Source organism: Bombina bombina, chromosome 6 (assembly GCF_027579735.1).
Source record: "Bombina bombina isolate aBomBom1 chromosome 6, aBomBom1.pri, whole genome shotgun sequence".
Classification (NCBI taxonomy): Eukaryota; Metazoa; Chordata; class Amphibia; order Anura; family Bombinatoridae; genus Bombina; species Bombina bombina.
In genome coordinates this window covers 290034718-290047891 of record NC_069504.1, presented here as the reverse complement: position 1 = coordinate 290047891, position 13174 = coordinate 290034718, and the positions used below count along the sequence as shown (strand labels likewise).

General features: G+C 40.4%; 1 protein-coding gene across 1 annotated transcript in view; it reads left to right on the top strand.

Moving 5' to 3' along the window:
- The window catches only part of PLEKHG7 (pleckstrin homology and RhoGEF domain containing G7), a 178844-nt gene that overhangs the window by 73879 nt on the left and 91791 nt on the right, over positions 1-13174 (top strand). The window contains exon 7 of the mRNA XM_053716903.1: positions 2950-3099. Coding sequence (XP_053572878.1) covers positions 2950-3099 — 150 coding nt within the window. The remainder of the gene's footprint in view (positions 1-2949; positions 3100-13174) is intronic.

The following is a 13174-nucleotide window of genomic DNA, read 5'->3' as shown; positions in this document are numbered from 1 at the left end:
CTATGAATTAAAAAGAAAGCATTTAGGTTACTCGTTTTCTCAGTATGATTTGCACCTGATACAACTGTAGAGCTTTAGTGACTAGGTAACTATTGTTTTCTCCGGAATGCGTCTGTATCTAGACAAACAAAGATCCGTGGGTGGCTAATATCTTGGGTTATGGACCACAGATATTATTATTATAGATTTTTTTTGTCCTGTGATTATTGAATGTATAAGATTGCATTTCTTTGATTATTGTATACTTTTGATGAATGCGAAAACTAGATTAACCCTTTAAGGACACAGCTTTTAGTTTGCTCAATTGTTTTATGACGGCAAAATTCCGTCATATGTTCTTAAGAGGTTAACCAACGGTACCAAAATGTTTATCATATGTGATGGCATATAAGACATGCTTCTATGAGATTGTATAAAATAACCTCCTTGATTCTTATGTGCCAAGCGCTATAATGTTAGCTGTACCGCTGCGTTTTTATAACCTAATACATTATAAAACTCAGGATTGGAAGGGATACATATTAATAAGAACAGTGAATTTATGTTAAAGTGCATCTTAAAATAATCTGGTATGATTGAGGAATCAAAGTAACTTTTTTTCTTTTTTAATGAGTTTGTTAATATCAGTGCAAAACCATGACAAAGAACCCAATAAAGTATCCGCATATTACATGATAAAATATTGTTTAAGCCACTTTTGCAGTCTCAAATTGTTCAGCATATCTCAGTACACAAAGTGTTTGATTACTACTGGCGCGCTATTTAGTGCTCCCGCTCGATAGTAAACATTGCTAGAAGTAATCTTTTTGTGCTTGCGTGTTAGTGCTCATATTACAAGTTAAAAGTAAAAGTTTTTGCTTGTGAGTGAAACCACGGTAAATTATTCTCCCCATAGACTTTAATGAAGAGCACAGAAGAAAAAAAATATATATACAGTATATGTGTGTTTCCGCTGCGGAATCTGTTGGCACTCTACAAATACCTGATAATAATAATAAATAATAATAATTCCTATAGATATAAAGGTATAGAAATATATATTTTACATTAACATTATCATACATACAGTGTATTTATTTATATATATATATATATATATATATATATATATATATATATATATAATTAAAATAAACACATTTCTATATGAAGAACATTGGCATGTAAAATATGCATAGCACGCTTTGGATTTCACAATGTAGATCTAATGTAGGGTAAACGCACATGAAGAGTGAGTTATCTTAAGGCGTGCTATGTAAAATATTAAATATAAAATATTTAAAAAAAATAATTATAAATAAATATTATAGATACTGTAAAAATATATATATTCTATGGATTATTTATAATTAATAATTATTTACATCAATTATTAATATTTTTCAAGATTATAATGCACCTTTCATATAACTAAAAAATTTAAATAATCTATATGAATAACTAAACAGTTTATATTAAAAGTTCAAGGTGTTTACTGTCCCTTTAAAATATGTTTGAATCTGCCAGAGGAATGTCATACAGCTTGTTGGGGCATTAATGATACACATGTCTTTGCAAAATGTGATAAATATAGGGACACTAAAGTCAGAATGAAAGTTTCATGATTCAGATAGAGCACACAATTTAAAAAACTTTCAAATATACTTCCATTATCAAAATGTGCACATGCTTTGTATATGCACACTTCTGAGGCTCCCTACTGAGCATGTGCAAAAGGGCACTGTATATACATACATGCATTTTCTGATTGGTTGATGGCTGTCACATGATACAGGCGGAGGGAAAAGTTGGATTAACTTTGAAATTTGTCAGAAAATATTCTACTGGTCATTTCAAATTCAAAGTGCTATTGTATTGTCTTTTTTATTATGTATTTGTCAATTATTTGATTCTACTGTATTTAGTGGTCCTTTAGTTATTTTCGGGTCATTTTTTTCTGTAAAAAGTTGTTATTCATTGCCTTCATAAAATATTTGCAACACAATATTAATTAAAAACAAACATCCCAATTGGAGGTAATTGCAGTCTGTATAATACATTTAAAGGGACACTCAAGTCAAAATTAAACTTTCATGATTCAGAAAGAGCAAGCAATTTTAAACAACTTTCCTATTTACTTCCATTAACAAAATGTGCACAATCTTTTTATATTTAGACTTTTTGAGTCACCAGCTCCTACTTAACATGTGCAATATTTCACAGAATATACAAATATGCATTTGTGATTTGCTGATGGCTGTCACATGATACAGGGGGAGTGGCAATAGACATAACTTTAAAATGTGTCAGTAAAAAAAAATCTACTACTCATTAATATTTAAATTCAGACTAAGTTCTATTGCATTGTCTTTTTATCATTCATGTGTTGATTATGCAAATCTACTGATCTACTGTAGTTACTGGTCCTTTGAGCACATATTAGTGAAATCTGTCGGCAACTTGTTCCACTTTATAATGTTGTGAATTATATGTAACTAGTCCTAAAGCCCGTGTATATGGGCTATTATTTGTAGTACAGTGGTCCAACCCCTTGCTCTCTCTCTCCCCCTCTCTTTTGCTATCTCTCTCCCCCCTCTCTTATGCACTCTCTTTTGCTCTCTCCTCCCACCTTTCCCACGCCCACCCGACCTGTTCCCTTCCGGCCACACCCCACCACAGCACTCCCGTCGGCGACGCCCTATCGCCACGGCCGCTCCACCCTGCCAAGCCCCAGTCATGCCCCCGCAATGGTCGCTTTTGCACACCCTCTCTGCTCTGCTGTCAGAACCTAAAGGCCAGGTATGTTTGTCCTTGTGCAGTTTCTACTGCACATGACTGCATCGGACAAACATACTTGGCCTTTTATTATATAGGATGTTGCATTTGGTAGGTACATAGAGTACACTTATATTGAACAGCAAAAGACTGTTGGTCTATGCAACGTAGAATTAATTTATTTTTATCATTTAGGATAAATCCTGGATTGAATTTCTAAGCATGCAATCCGTAGAGAATACAGAGGGTCATGATAAAACATGCAGACAGAGACAAGAGTCTATCTGGGAACTTTTTACATCCGAATGTACTTATTTTCTTGAGCATCTACTTGTTCTTAAAATGGTGAGTAAGCTTCAATACATTTGATAAATATAATACATAAAAGGGTGATAACTATAAAGAATGTTAGACTAGATGCTCGGTATCTTTCATTGCTCATTTATATCTTATACATTTATGCATAACTTTGTTTAAATAAAAGATGTACTAGGCATGTTTGATTCTGATTCATGCAAAATTTGAAGTTTTAGAAAATGTGACCATTATATGTTCACCATAGGAACTTTTTAATGCGAGTACCACTGGCTAAAGTTTATTCCAATATTAAGCTTAAATATCCTAACGTATCCCCCCCCCCCTCAATGTTTGTTGCACAAATTATCATTAAAGGGACACTGTACCCAATTTATTTTCTTTCGTGATTCAGATAGAGCATGACATTTTAAGCAACTTTCTAATTTACTCCAACTATCAAATTTTCTTTATTCTCTTGGTATCTTTATTTGAAATGCAAGAATGTAAGTTTAGATGCCGGCCCATTTTTGGTGAACAACCTGGGTTGTCCTTGCTGATTGGTGGATAAATTCACCAATAAAAAACTGCTGTCCAGAGTGCTGATGCCTTCTTCTTTTTTTTTAGATGCCTTCTTTTTCAAATAAAGATAGTAAGAGAATGAAGAAAAATTGATAATAGGAGTAAATGAGAAAGTTGCTTAAAATGGCATGCTCTATCTAAATCATGAAAGAAAAAAATTTGGGTTCAGTGTCCCTTTAAATACATTTATATTAAATGAATCTATTCAAAGCGCAAATTAATTTCATAAGTATCATGATAACTAAAATAAAATTTCCATCTTAATATGAGGAGAGTCCACGGCTTCATTCCTTACTTGTGGGAATACAGAACCTGGCCACCAGGAGGAAGCAAAGACACCCCAGCCAAAGGCTTAAATACCTCCCCCACTCCCCTCATCCCTCAGTCATTCTTTGCCTTTTGTCGCAGGAGGATAGCAGAGAAGTGTTGGAAGATTCGGAGTAGTCTCTTATGGAGGGTAGTGCTCTTCGGTATGGGACTGGAGTTTTAAGTAGTCTTGTCAGCCTCTCAGTGAGAGCATTGACGAATGTTAGGGTCTGGAGATGCAGGGAGAGTCCTTCTGCGAAACCATCCAGACTCGTATTAACTCCTAAGCAATCAGTGTTAACGAGTTTCACTGCCTGCTTCTGTTACTCAAGTCCATGTCAGGTGCGATGCTACAAGACTGTCAAACTTGAGAGGCTGTGTGTCTGTTCAACAGCAGAGATTCCGGTAAGATCGTTTCATTTTATCTTATATGATAACGTAAAGAATACAGGGTCACAGTGTGACTTCTTTATCTGTATGTAATCAAGGGCTAATATCTCCGGAAGGAGGTTATTGAACAGCGGTGATTTATACATTACTTGCTTTATTATGTTTTATGCTGCTATATGTGTGAGATGAGGCTCAGGCAGGTGTGGAATATTTAAATTTTACTTTAGTTTTTGAGATAACTGCGCTGTCTGTTATTTGGTGCATTTCTTTCTTGGAGCAGGGGCGGTCCTGCATGACACTCCATGTGACCAGGTGTGGTCTCATTGACTTCCTCTTTCCTGATCGTGCAGTTTACAGGAGAAGCAGTTTTTCTGTGGGGCCTGGCTCACAGGAGGTGGTGAGTGCCCCGGCAATTGGGGGTATAAAGGTGCCATTTATCTTGTTCTAGTGTCCATCTTAAAAGCGCAAGCTATGGAGGACTCTGATGCGTTAGAGGGTACTCCCTCTTTTCCTAAAGCTAATACCTGTTTTTATTGTGAGGAGGCTACGGTATACCCGCCTGCTCAATTATGTTCCACATGCCACGATAAAGTAGGTCTATCTAAAAAGACAAAGATGTTTAGTACCACTGAGTCGTCCACCTCTGAGGGATCTCTGTCCCGTGAGGTGCGTTCCCTGTAATCATCTCCTACTACACATTAGACATGTGCATTTCGTTTCGTTCTGAATTCGGACAAATTTGTCAAATTCGGATTGATTCGAATTTCTGAATTACCGTAGCACCGAATCTAACGAATAAATCAGAATTAGTTCCAAATTTATTCGTAACATTTGGATGGCCATGGACTAATCACAATTACACTAGTATTGTACTGTATAGTAGGTTATATCACTCTGCTATGGGTTACACCTAATATTACAGTACATAATACTAGTCTAATACACAGCACATCCCACCTAACACATACCGAACATCAGAATTTGCGAATCGAATCCGAACCGAATACATCCGAATTTATTCAAATCCAAAACGAATGCATTCAAATGTATCCCAATTCGAATCGATCCGAAAACGAAATTCGAAAACATCCGAATCAATCCAAAACAAACCGACACAAATATTTTCGCGGCGCACAAGTCTACTACACATGCAGCCTCCCATTGCACTGCTAATCCTCCTTCGGGAGGGGCCCTTTTACCGCCAGACTTTTCTGAACAGTTACAAACGGCAGTGTCTGCGGCCTTCAGTGCTTTACCTTGCCCTGCTAAGCGCAAGCGAAAGGTTAAATATTGCTGTCCTTCCCAGGGGTCATCTACCAATTTGTTGGATTTATCTTACACTAGATTATCCGCTGATGAAGACGCCTCTGATAGTTCAGAGGAGACTCTTTCTGGGTCGGAATCTGCTGCCTCTAAACCTCCAGCTGCAGAGGAACAAGATTTAGGATCAAGCACTTATGCTTTCTGTTAAAAATGTTGGCTATGTTAGAGGTTCCGGAACCTAAGGCCTAGATTTAGAGTTCGGCGGTAGCCGTCAAAACCAGCGTTAGAGGCTCCTAACGCTGGTTTTGGCCGCCCGCTGGTATTTGGAGTCAGTCAGGAAAGGGTCTAACGCTCACTTTACAGCCGCGACTTTTCCATACCGCAGATCCCCCTACGCCATTTGCGTAGCCTATCTTTTCAATGGGATCTTTCTAACGCTGGTATTTAGAGTCGTTTCTGCAGTGAGCGTTAGAGCTCTAACGACAAGATTCCAGCCGCCTGAAAATAGCAGGAGTTAAGAGCTTTCTGGCTAACGCCGGTTTATAAAGCTCTTAACTACTGTACCCTAAAGTACACTAACACCCATAAACTACCTATGTACCCCTAAACCGAGGTCCCCCCACATCGCCGCCACTCGATTAAAAATTTTAACCCCTAATCTTCCGACCGCCACCTACGTTATACTTATGTACCCCTAATCTGCTGCCCCTAACCCCGCCGACCCCTATATTACATTTATTAACCCCTAATCTGCCCCCCACAACATCGCCGCCAGCTACTTAAAATAATTAACCCCTAATCTTCCGACCGCAAAGCGCCGCCACCTACGTTATCCCTATGTACCCCTAATCTGCTACCCCTAACACCACCGACCCCTATATTATATTTATTATCCCCTAATCTGCCCCCCTCAACGTCGCCGACACCTGCCTACACTTATTAACCCCTAATCTGCCGAGCGGACCGCACCGCTACTATAATAAAGTTATTAACCCCTAACCCGCCTCACTAACCCTATCATAAATAGTATTAACCCCTAATCTGCCCTCCCTAACATCGCCGACACCTACCTTCAATTATTAACCCCTAATCTTCCGATCGGAGCTCACCGCTATTCTAATAAATGTATTAACCCCTAAAGCTAAGTCTAACCCTAACACTAACACCCCCCTAACTTAAATATAATTTTAATCTAACGAAATAAATTAACTCTTATTAAATAAATTAATCCTATTTAAAGCTAAATACTTACCTGTAAAATAAATCCTAATATAGCTACAATATAAATTATAATTATATTATAGCTATTTTAGGATTAATATTTATTTTACAGGCAACTTTGTATTTATTTTAACTAGGTACAATAGCTATTAAATAGTTAAGAACTATTTAATAGTTACCTAGTTAAAATAATAACAAATTTACCTGTAAAATAAATCCTAACCTAAGATATAATTAAACCTAACACTACCCTATCAATAAAATAATTAAATAAACTACCTACAATTACCTACAATTAACCTAACACTACACTATCAATAAATAAATTAAACACAATTGCTACAAATAAATACAATTAAATAAACTAGCTAAAGTACAAAAAATAAAAAAGAACTAAGTTACAGAAAATAAAAAAATATTTACAAACATAAGAAAAATATTACAACAATTTTAAACTAATTACACCTACTCTAAGCCCCCTAATAAAATAACAAAGCCCCCCAAAATAATAAATTCCCTACCCTATTCTAAATTAAAAAAGTTACAAGCTCTTTTACCTTACCAGCCCTGAACAGGGCCCTTTGCGGGGCATGCCCCAAGAAGTTCAGCTCTTTTGCCTGTAAAAGAAAACATACAATACCCCCCCCCCCCAACATTACAACCCACCACCCACATACCCCTAATCTAACCCAAACCACCCTTAAATAAACCTAACACTAAGCCCCTGAAGATCTTCCTACCTTGTCTTCACCATACCAGGTTCACCGATCCGTCCTGGCTCCGATATCTTCATCCAACCCAAGCGGGGGCTAGACATCCACTGAAGAAGTCCAGAAGAGGGTCCAAAGTCTTCCTCCTATCCGGCAAGAAGAGGACATCCGGACCGGCAAACATCTTCTCCAAGCGGCATCTTCTATCTTCTTCCATCCGGTGCGGAGCGGGTCCATCTTGAAGCAGGCGACGCGGATCCATCCTCTTCTTCCGATGTCTCCCGACGAATGACGGTTCCTTTAAGGGACGTCATCCAAGATGGCGTCCCTCGAATTCCGATTGGCTGATAGGATTCTATCAGCCAATCGGAATTAAGGTAGGAATTTTCTGATTGGCTGATGGAATCAGCCAATCAGAATCTAGTTCAATCCGATTGGCCGATCCAATCAGCCAATCAGATTGAGCTCGCATTCTATTGGCTGATCGGAACAGCCAATAGAATGCGAGCTCAATCTGATTGGCTGATTGGATCAGCCAATCGGATTGAACTTGATTCTGATTGGCTGATTCCATCAGCCAATCAGAAAATTCCTACCTTAATTCCGATTGGCTGATAGAATCCTATCAGCCAATCGGAATTCGAGGGACGCCATCTTGGATGACGTCCCTTAAAGGAACCGTCATTCGTCGGGAGACATCGGAAGAAGAGGATGGATCCGCGTCGCCTGCTTCAAGATGGACCCGCTCCGCACCGGATGGAAGAAGATAGAAGATGCCGCTTGGAGAAGATGTTTGCCGGTCCGGATGTCCTCTTCTTGCCGGATAGGAGGAAGACTTTGGACCCTCTTCTGGACTTCTTCAGTGGATGTCTAGCCCCCGCTTGGGTTGGATGAAGATATCGGAGCCAGGACGGATCGGTGAACCTGGTATGGTGAAGACAAGGTAGGAAGATCTTCAGGGGCTTAGTGTTAGGTTTATTTAAGGGTGGTTTGGGTTAGATTAGGGGTATGTGGGTGGTGGGTTGTAATGTTGGGGGGGGGGTATTGTATGTTTTCTTTTACAGGCAAAAGAGCTGAACTTCTTGGGGCATGCCCCGCAAAGGGCCCTGTTCAGGGCTGGTAAGGTAAAAGAGCTTGTAACTTTTTTAATTTAGAATAGGGTAGGGAATTTATTATTTTGGGGGGCTTTGTTATTTTATTAGGGGGCTTAGAGTAGGTGTAATTAGTTTAAAATTGTTGTAATATTTTTCTTATGTTTGTAAATATTTTTTTATTTTCTGTAACTTAGTTCTTTTTTATTTTTTGTACTTTAGCTAGTTTATTTAATTGTATTTATTTGTAGCAATTGTGTTTAATTTATTTATTGATAGTGTAGTGTTAGGTTAATTGTAGGTAGTTTATTTAATTATTTTATTGATAGGGTAGTGTTAGGTTTAATTATATCTTAGGTTAGGATTTATTTTACAGGTAAATTTGTTATTATTTTAACTAGGTAACTATTAAATAGTTCTTAACTATTTAATAGCTATTGTACCTAGTTAAAATAAATACCAAGTTGCCTGTAAAATAAATATTAATCCTAAAATAGCTATAATATAATTATAATTTATATTGTAGCTATATTAGGATTTATTTTACAGGTAAGTATTTAGCTTTAAATAGGATTAATTTATTTAATAAGAGTTAATTTATTTCGTTAGATTAAAATTATATTTAAGTTAGGGGGGTGTTAGTGTTAGGGTTAGACTTAGCTTTAGGGGTTAATACATTTATTAGAATAGCGGTGAGCTCCGATCGGAAGATTAGGGGTTAATAATTGAAGGTAGGTGTCGGCGATGTTAGGGAGGGCAGATTAGGGGTTAATACTATTTATGATAGGGTTAGTGAGACGGATTAGGGGTTAATAACTTTATTATAGTAGCGCTCAGGTCCGCTCGGCAGATTAGGGGTTAATAAGTGTAGGCAGGTGTCGGCGACATTGTGGGGGGCAGATTAGGGGTTAATAAATATAACATAGGGGTCGGCGATGTTAGGGCAGCAGATTAGGGGTACATAGGGATAACGTAGGTTGCGGCGGTTTACGGAGCGGAAGATTAGGGGTTAAAACTGTAATGCAGGGGTCAGCGATAGCGGGGGCGGCAGATTAGGGGTTAATAAGTGTAAGGTTAGGGGTGTTTAGACTCGGGGTACATGTTAGGGTGTTAGGTGCAGACGTAGGAAGTGTTTCCCCATAGGAAACAATGGGGCTGCGTTAGGAGCTGAACGCTGCTTTTTTGCAGGTGTTAGGTTTTTTTTCAGCTCAAACAGCCCCATTGTTTCCTATGGGAGAATCGTGCACGAGCACGTTTTTGAGGCCGGCCGCGTCCGTAAGCAACTCTGGTATCGAGAGTTGCATTTGCGGTAAAAATGCCCTACGCTCCTTTTTTGGAGCCTAACGCAGCATTTGTTTTAACTCTCGATACCAGAGTTAAATTTATGGTGCGGCCAGAAAAAAGCCCGCGGAGCGTTAACAGCCCTTTTACCGCCGAACTCTAAATCTAGGCCTAAATTACCAGAGGAACCTTCTATTCCTAAGCTTGACAAGGTTTATGAGGACAGGGTGGTGCCACAGACTTTACCGGTTCCTGTAAAGATGGCAAATATTATTAAGAATGAATGGGAGAGACTTGGATCTTCTTTTTCACCTTCTTCTTTGTTTAAAAAATTGTTCCCCATTCCAGACTCTCAATTAGAGTTGTGGGGGTCTGTACCTAAGGTGGATGGAGCTATCTCCATGCTTGCTAAATGCACCACTATCCCGCTTGACGATAGTTCGTCATTTAAGCAGCACATGGATAAGAAGCTAGAAACTCCTAATAAGGAAAACATTTCAGCACACGGGGTACTTGTTTCAGCCTGCAATGACGGTTGCTGCGGTAGCTGGAGCCGCTACCTATTGGTGCGACTCACTATTGGAGATGATCAAGGTGGAAACTCCCCTCAACGAGATCCAGGGAAAAAAATTAAGGCCTTGAGGGTAGATAATTCTTTCACCTGTGATGCAAACATGCAGATTATTCGCCTGAATGCAAAAATATCAGGTTTTTCTGTTCTAGCCCGTAGGGCTCTCTGACTTAAGTCTTGGTCTGCAGACATGACTTCAAAATCTAGATTGCTTTCCCTTCCATTTAAGGGGAAGATTCTTTTTGGTCCAGGCCTGGACTCTATCATATCCACGGTCAAGGGTGCCTTTCTACCGCAGGATAAGAAGAATAAACCTAAAGGACAAGGTCCTAATTTTCTTCCCTTTCGTTTGAAAAAAAAACCCAACACCAGCAGCCCTTCGCGAAGCCTGATCAGTCCAAGGGAACTTGGAAACCATCTCAATCTTGGAATAAATCCAAGCAGAACAAGAAGCCCATCGAAACAAAGTCACCATGAAGGGGCGGCCCCCGATCCAACGTTGGATCGTGTTGGTGGCAGACTCTCTCTCTTTGTGGAGGCTTGGTTGGGGGACATGCAAGACTCTTTGGTTCTAGAGGCCATCGCTCAGGGTTACAGGATAGGTTTCAAATCTCATCCACCCAGGGGCAGATTCCTCTTATCAAACCTGTCTTCAAGACCAGAAAAACAAGAAACTTTTCTAGGGTTCGTGAGGGATCTCTCCTCCCTAGGAGTAATTGTGCCGGTACCTCTATCAGAGAGAGGTTTAGGGTACTACTCAAACCTTGTTGTGGTCCTAAAGAAGGAGGGTACTTTTCACCCAATTCTAGACCTAACGTGCCTAAACAAGTTTCTGTTGGTACCATCATTCAAGATGGAGACTATAAGGTCTATTCTGCCCTCAGTTCATGACTACAATAGACTTGAAGGATGCTTACCTACATGTGCCAATACACAAGGATAATTTCAAGTTCTTAAGATTTGCCTTTCTGGATCAGCACTTCCAGTTTGTGGCTCTTCCTTTTGGTCTGGCTACTGCTCCAAGAGTCTTTACAAAGGTTCTGGGGGCTCTGCTCGTGGTGGCGAGGTCCAGAGGTATTGCGGTAGCACCATACTTGGACGACATCCTGGTCCAGGTGCCGTCCTGCCGGCTGGCAGAAGACCATTCCAGAGCTCTTCTTCTTCAATAAATAAAAAGAGAGAAGCACTCAACCTGGGAATGAGCAATAGCATAATAGCTTGTTCTATGGCTAGTTACCACCCTAGAAGCAGCCTCTGTTTGCTCAATATGTGCCTTTCACAGAGAAGAACTTTCCTGTAGCATTTCAGTCTGATCCTGACTTCACAGTACAGTCCAACACCGAAATACCAGGCAATCCCTCTCTGAACGAGAGAAACGGCAAAACCCCAGACGTACGTTTCGGCCTATTGTGGGCCTCGTCAGTGAGGTGCAGCCATATCCCTCTAGGCACACTGAGCAACAGGTCCACGTCTGGATTCCCGCATCACACTTAGGGAGACTTCCCTAAGTGTCATAATTTGCATAAATAAAAAGAGAGAAGCGCTCAACCTGGGAACGAGCAATAGCATAATAGCTTGTTCTATGGCTAGTTACCACCCTAGAAGCAACGGCAAAACCCCAGAAGTACGTTTCGGCCTATTGTGGGCCTCGTCAGTGAGGTGCTCTTCTTCTTCAATCTCATGGATGGAAGATAAACTTAGGGAAGAGTTCTCTGGTCCTCAGTAACAGGGTGGAACTCCTGGGCACGATAATAGATTCTATATCCATCAGGATATTCCTTACAGACCAGAGACGTTGCAAAATTACTTCTGATTGTCTTGCCTTCCAGACCTCCTCAAGGCCATCTGTGACCCAGTGTATGGAGGTAATTGGGCTCATGGTGTCCAGCATAGATATTATTCCATTCGCCAGGTTCCACCTCAGACCTCTTCAACTGTGCATGCTGAGGCAATAGAACGGTGACCACTCGGATCTGTCTCAACAGATTTCTCTGGATAACCAGTCGAGAGAATCGCTCTCTTGGTGGCTCTGTCCAGATCACCTATCCCAAGGGACATCCTTCTTGAGACCATCCTGGGAGATTGTGACTATGGACGCAAGTCTCTCAGGATGGGGAGCCATTTGGGGTGCCAGGATGGCATAGGGCTTGTGGACTTGAGAGGAATCTCTTCTCCCGATCAACATTTTGGAACTTTGAGCGATCTTCAACGCTCTGAAGGCTTGGCCTCTTCTGGGTTCGTCCCAGTTTATCAGATTCCAAACAGACAACATTACCACGGTGGCTTACATCAACCATCACGGGGGAACGAGGAGCTCCCTAGCAATGAGGGAAGTATCTTGGATTTTGGAATGGGCAGAGGCCCACAACTGCTCGCTCTCTGCGATCCACATTCTGGGTGTGGACACTGGGAAGCGGATTTCCTCAGCAGACAATCCTTTCACCTGGGAGAATGGTCTCTCCATCCCGAGGTGTTTGCAGAGATTTGCAACAGATGGGGGACGCCGGAGAAAGCTAGAAAGCCGGTCACTCGTCGCATCTATCATAAAGTGTGGAGGACCTACTTATTCTGGTGTGAGGAGCGTGGATTCCCCTGGCATAAGGTCAGGGTGTCCAGGATTCTTTCCTTTCTCCAAGATGGTTTGGAGAAGGGACTTGCCGCTAGTTCCTTGAAGGGACAGATCTCGGCTCTATCTGTGTTATTACACAAGA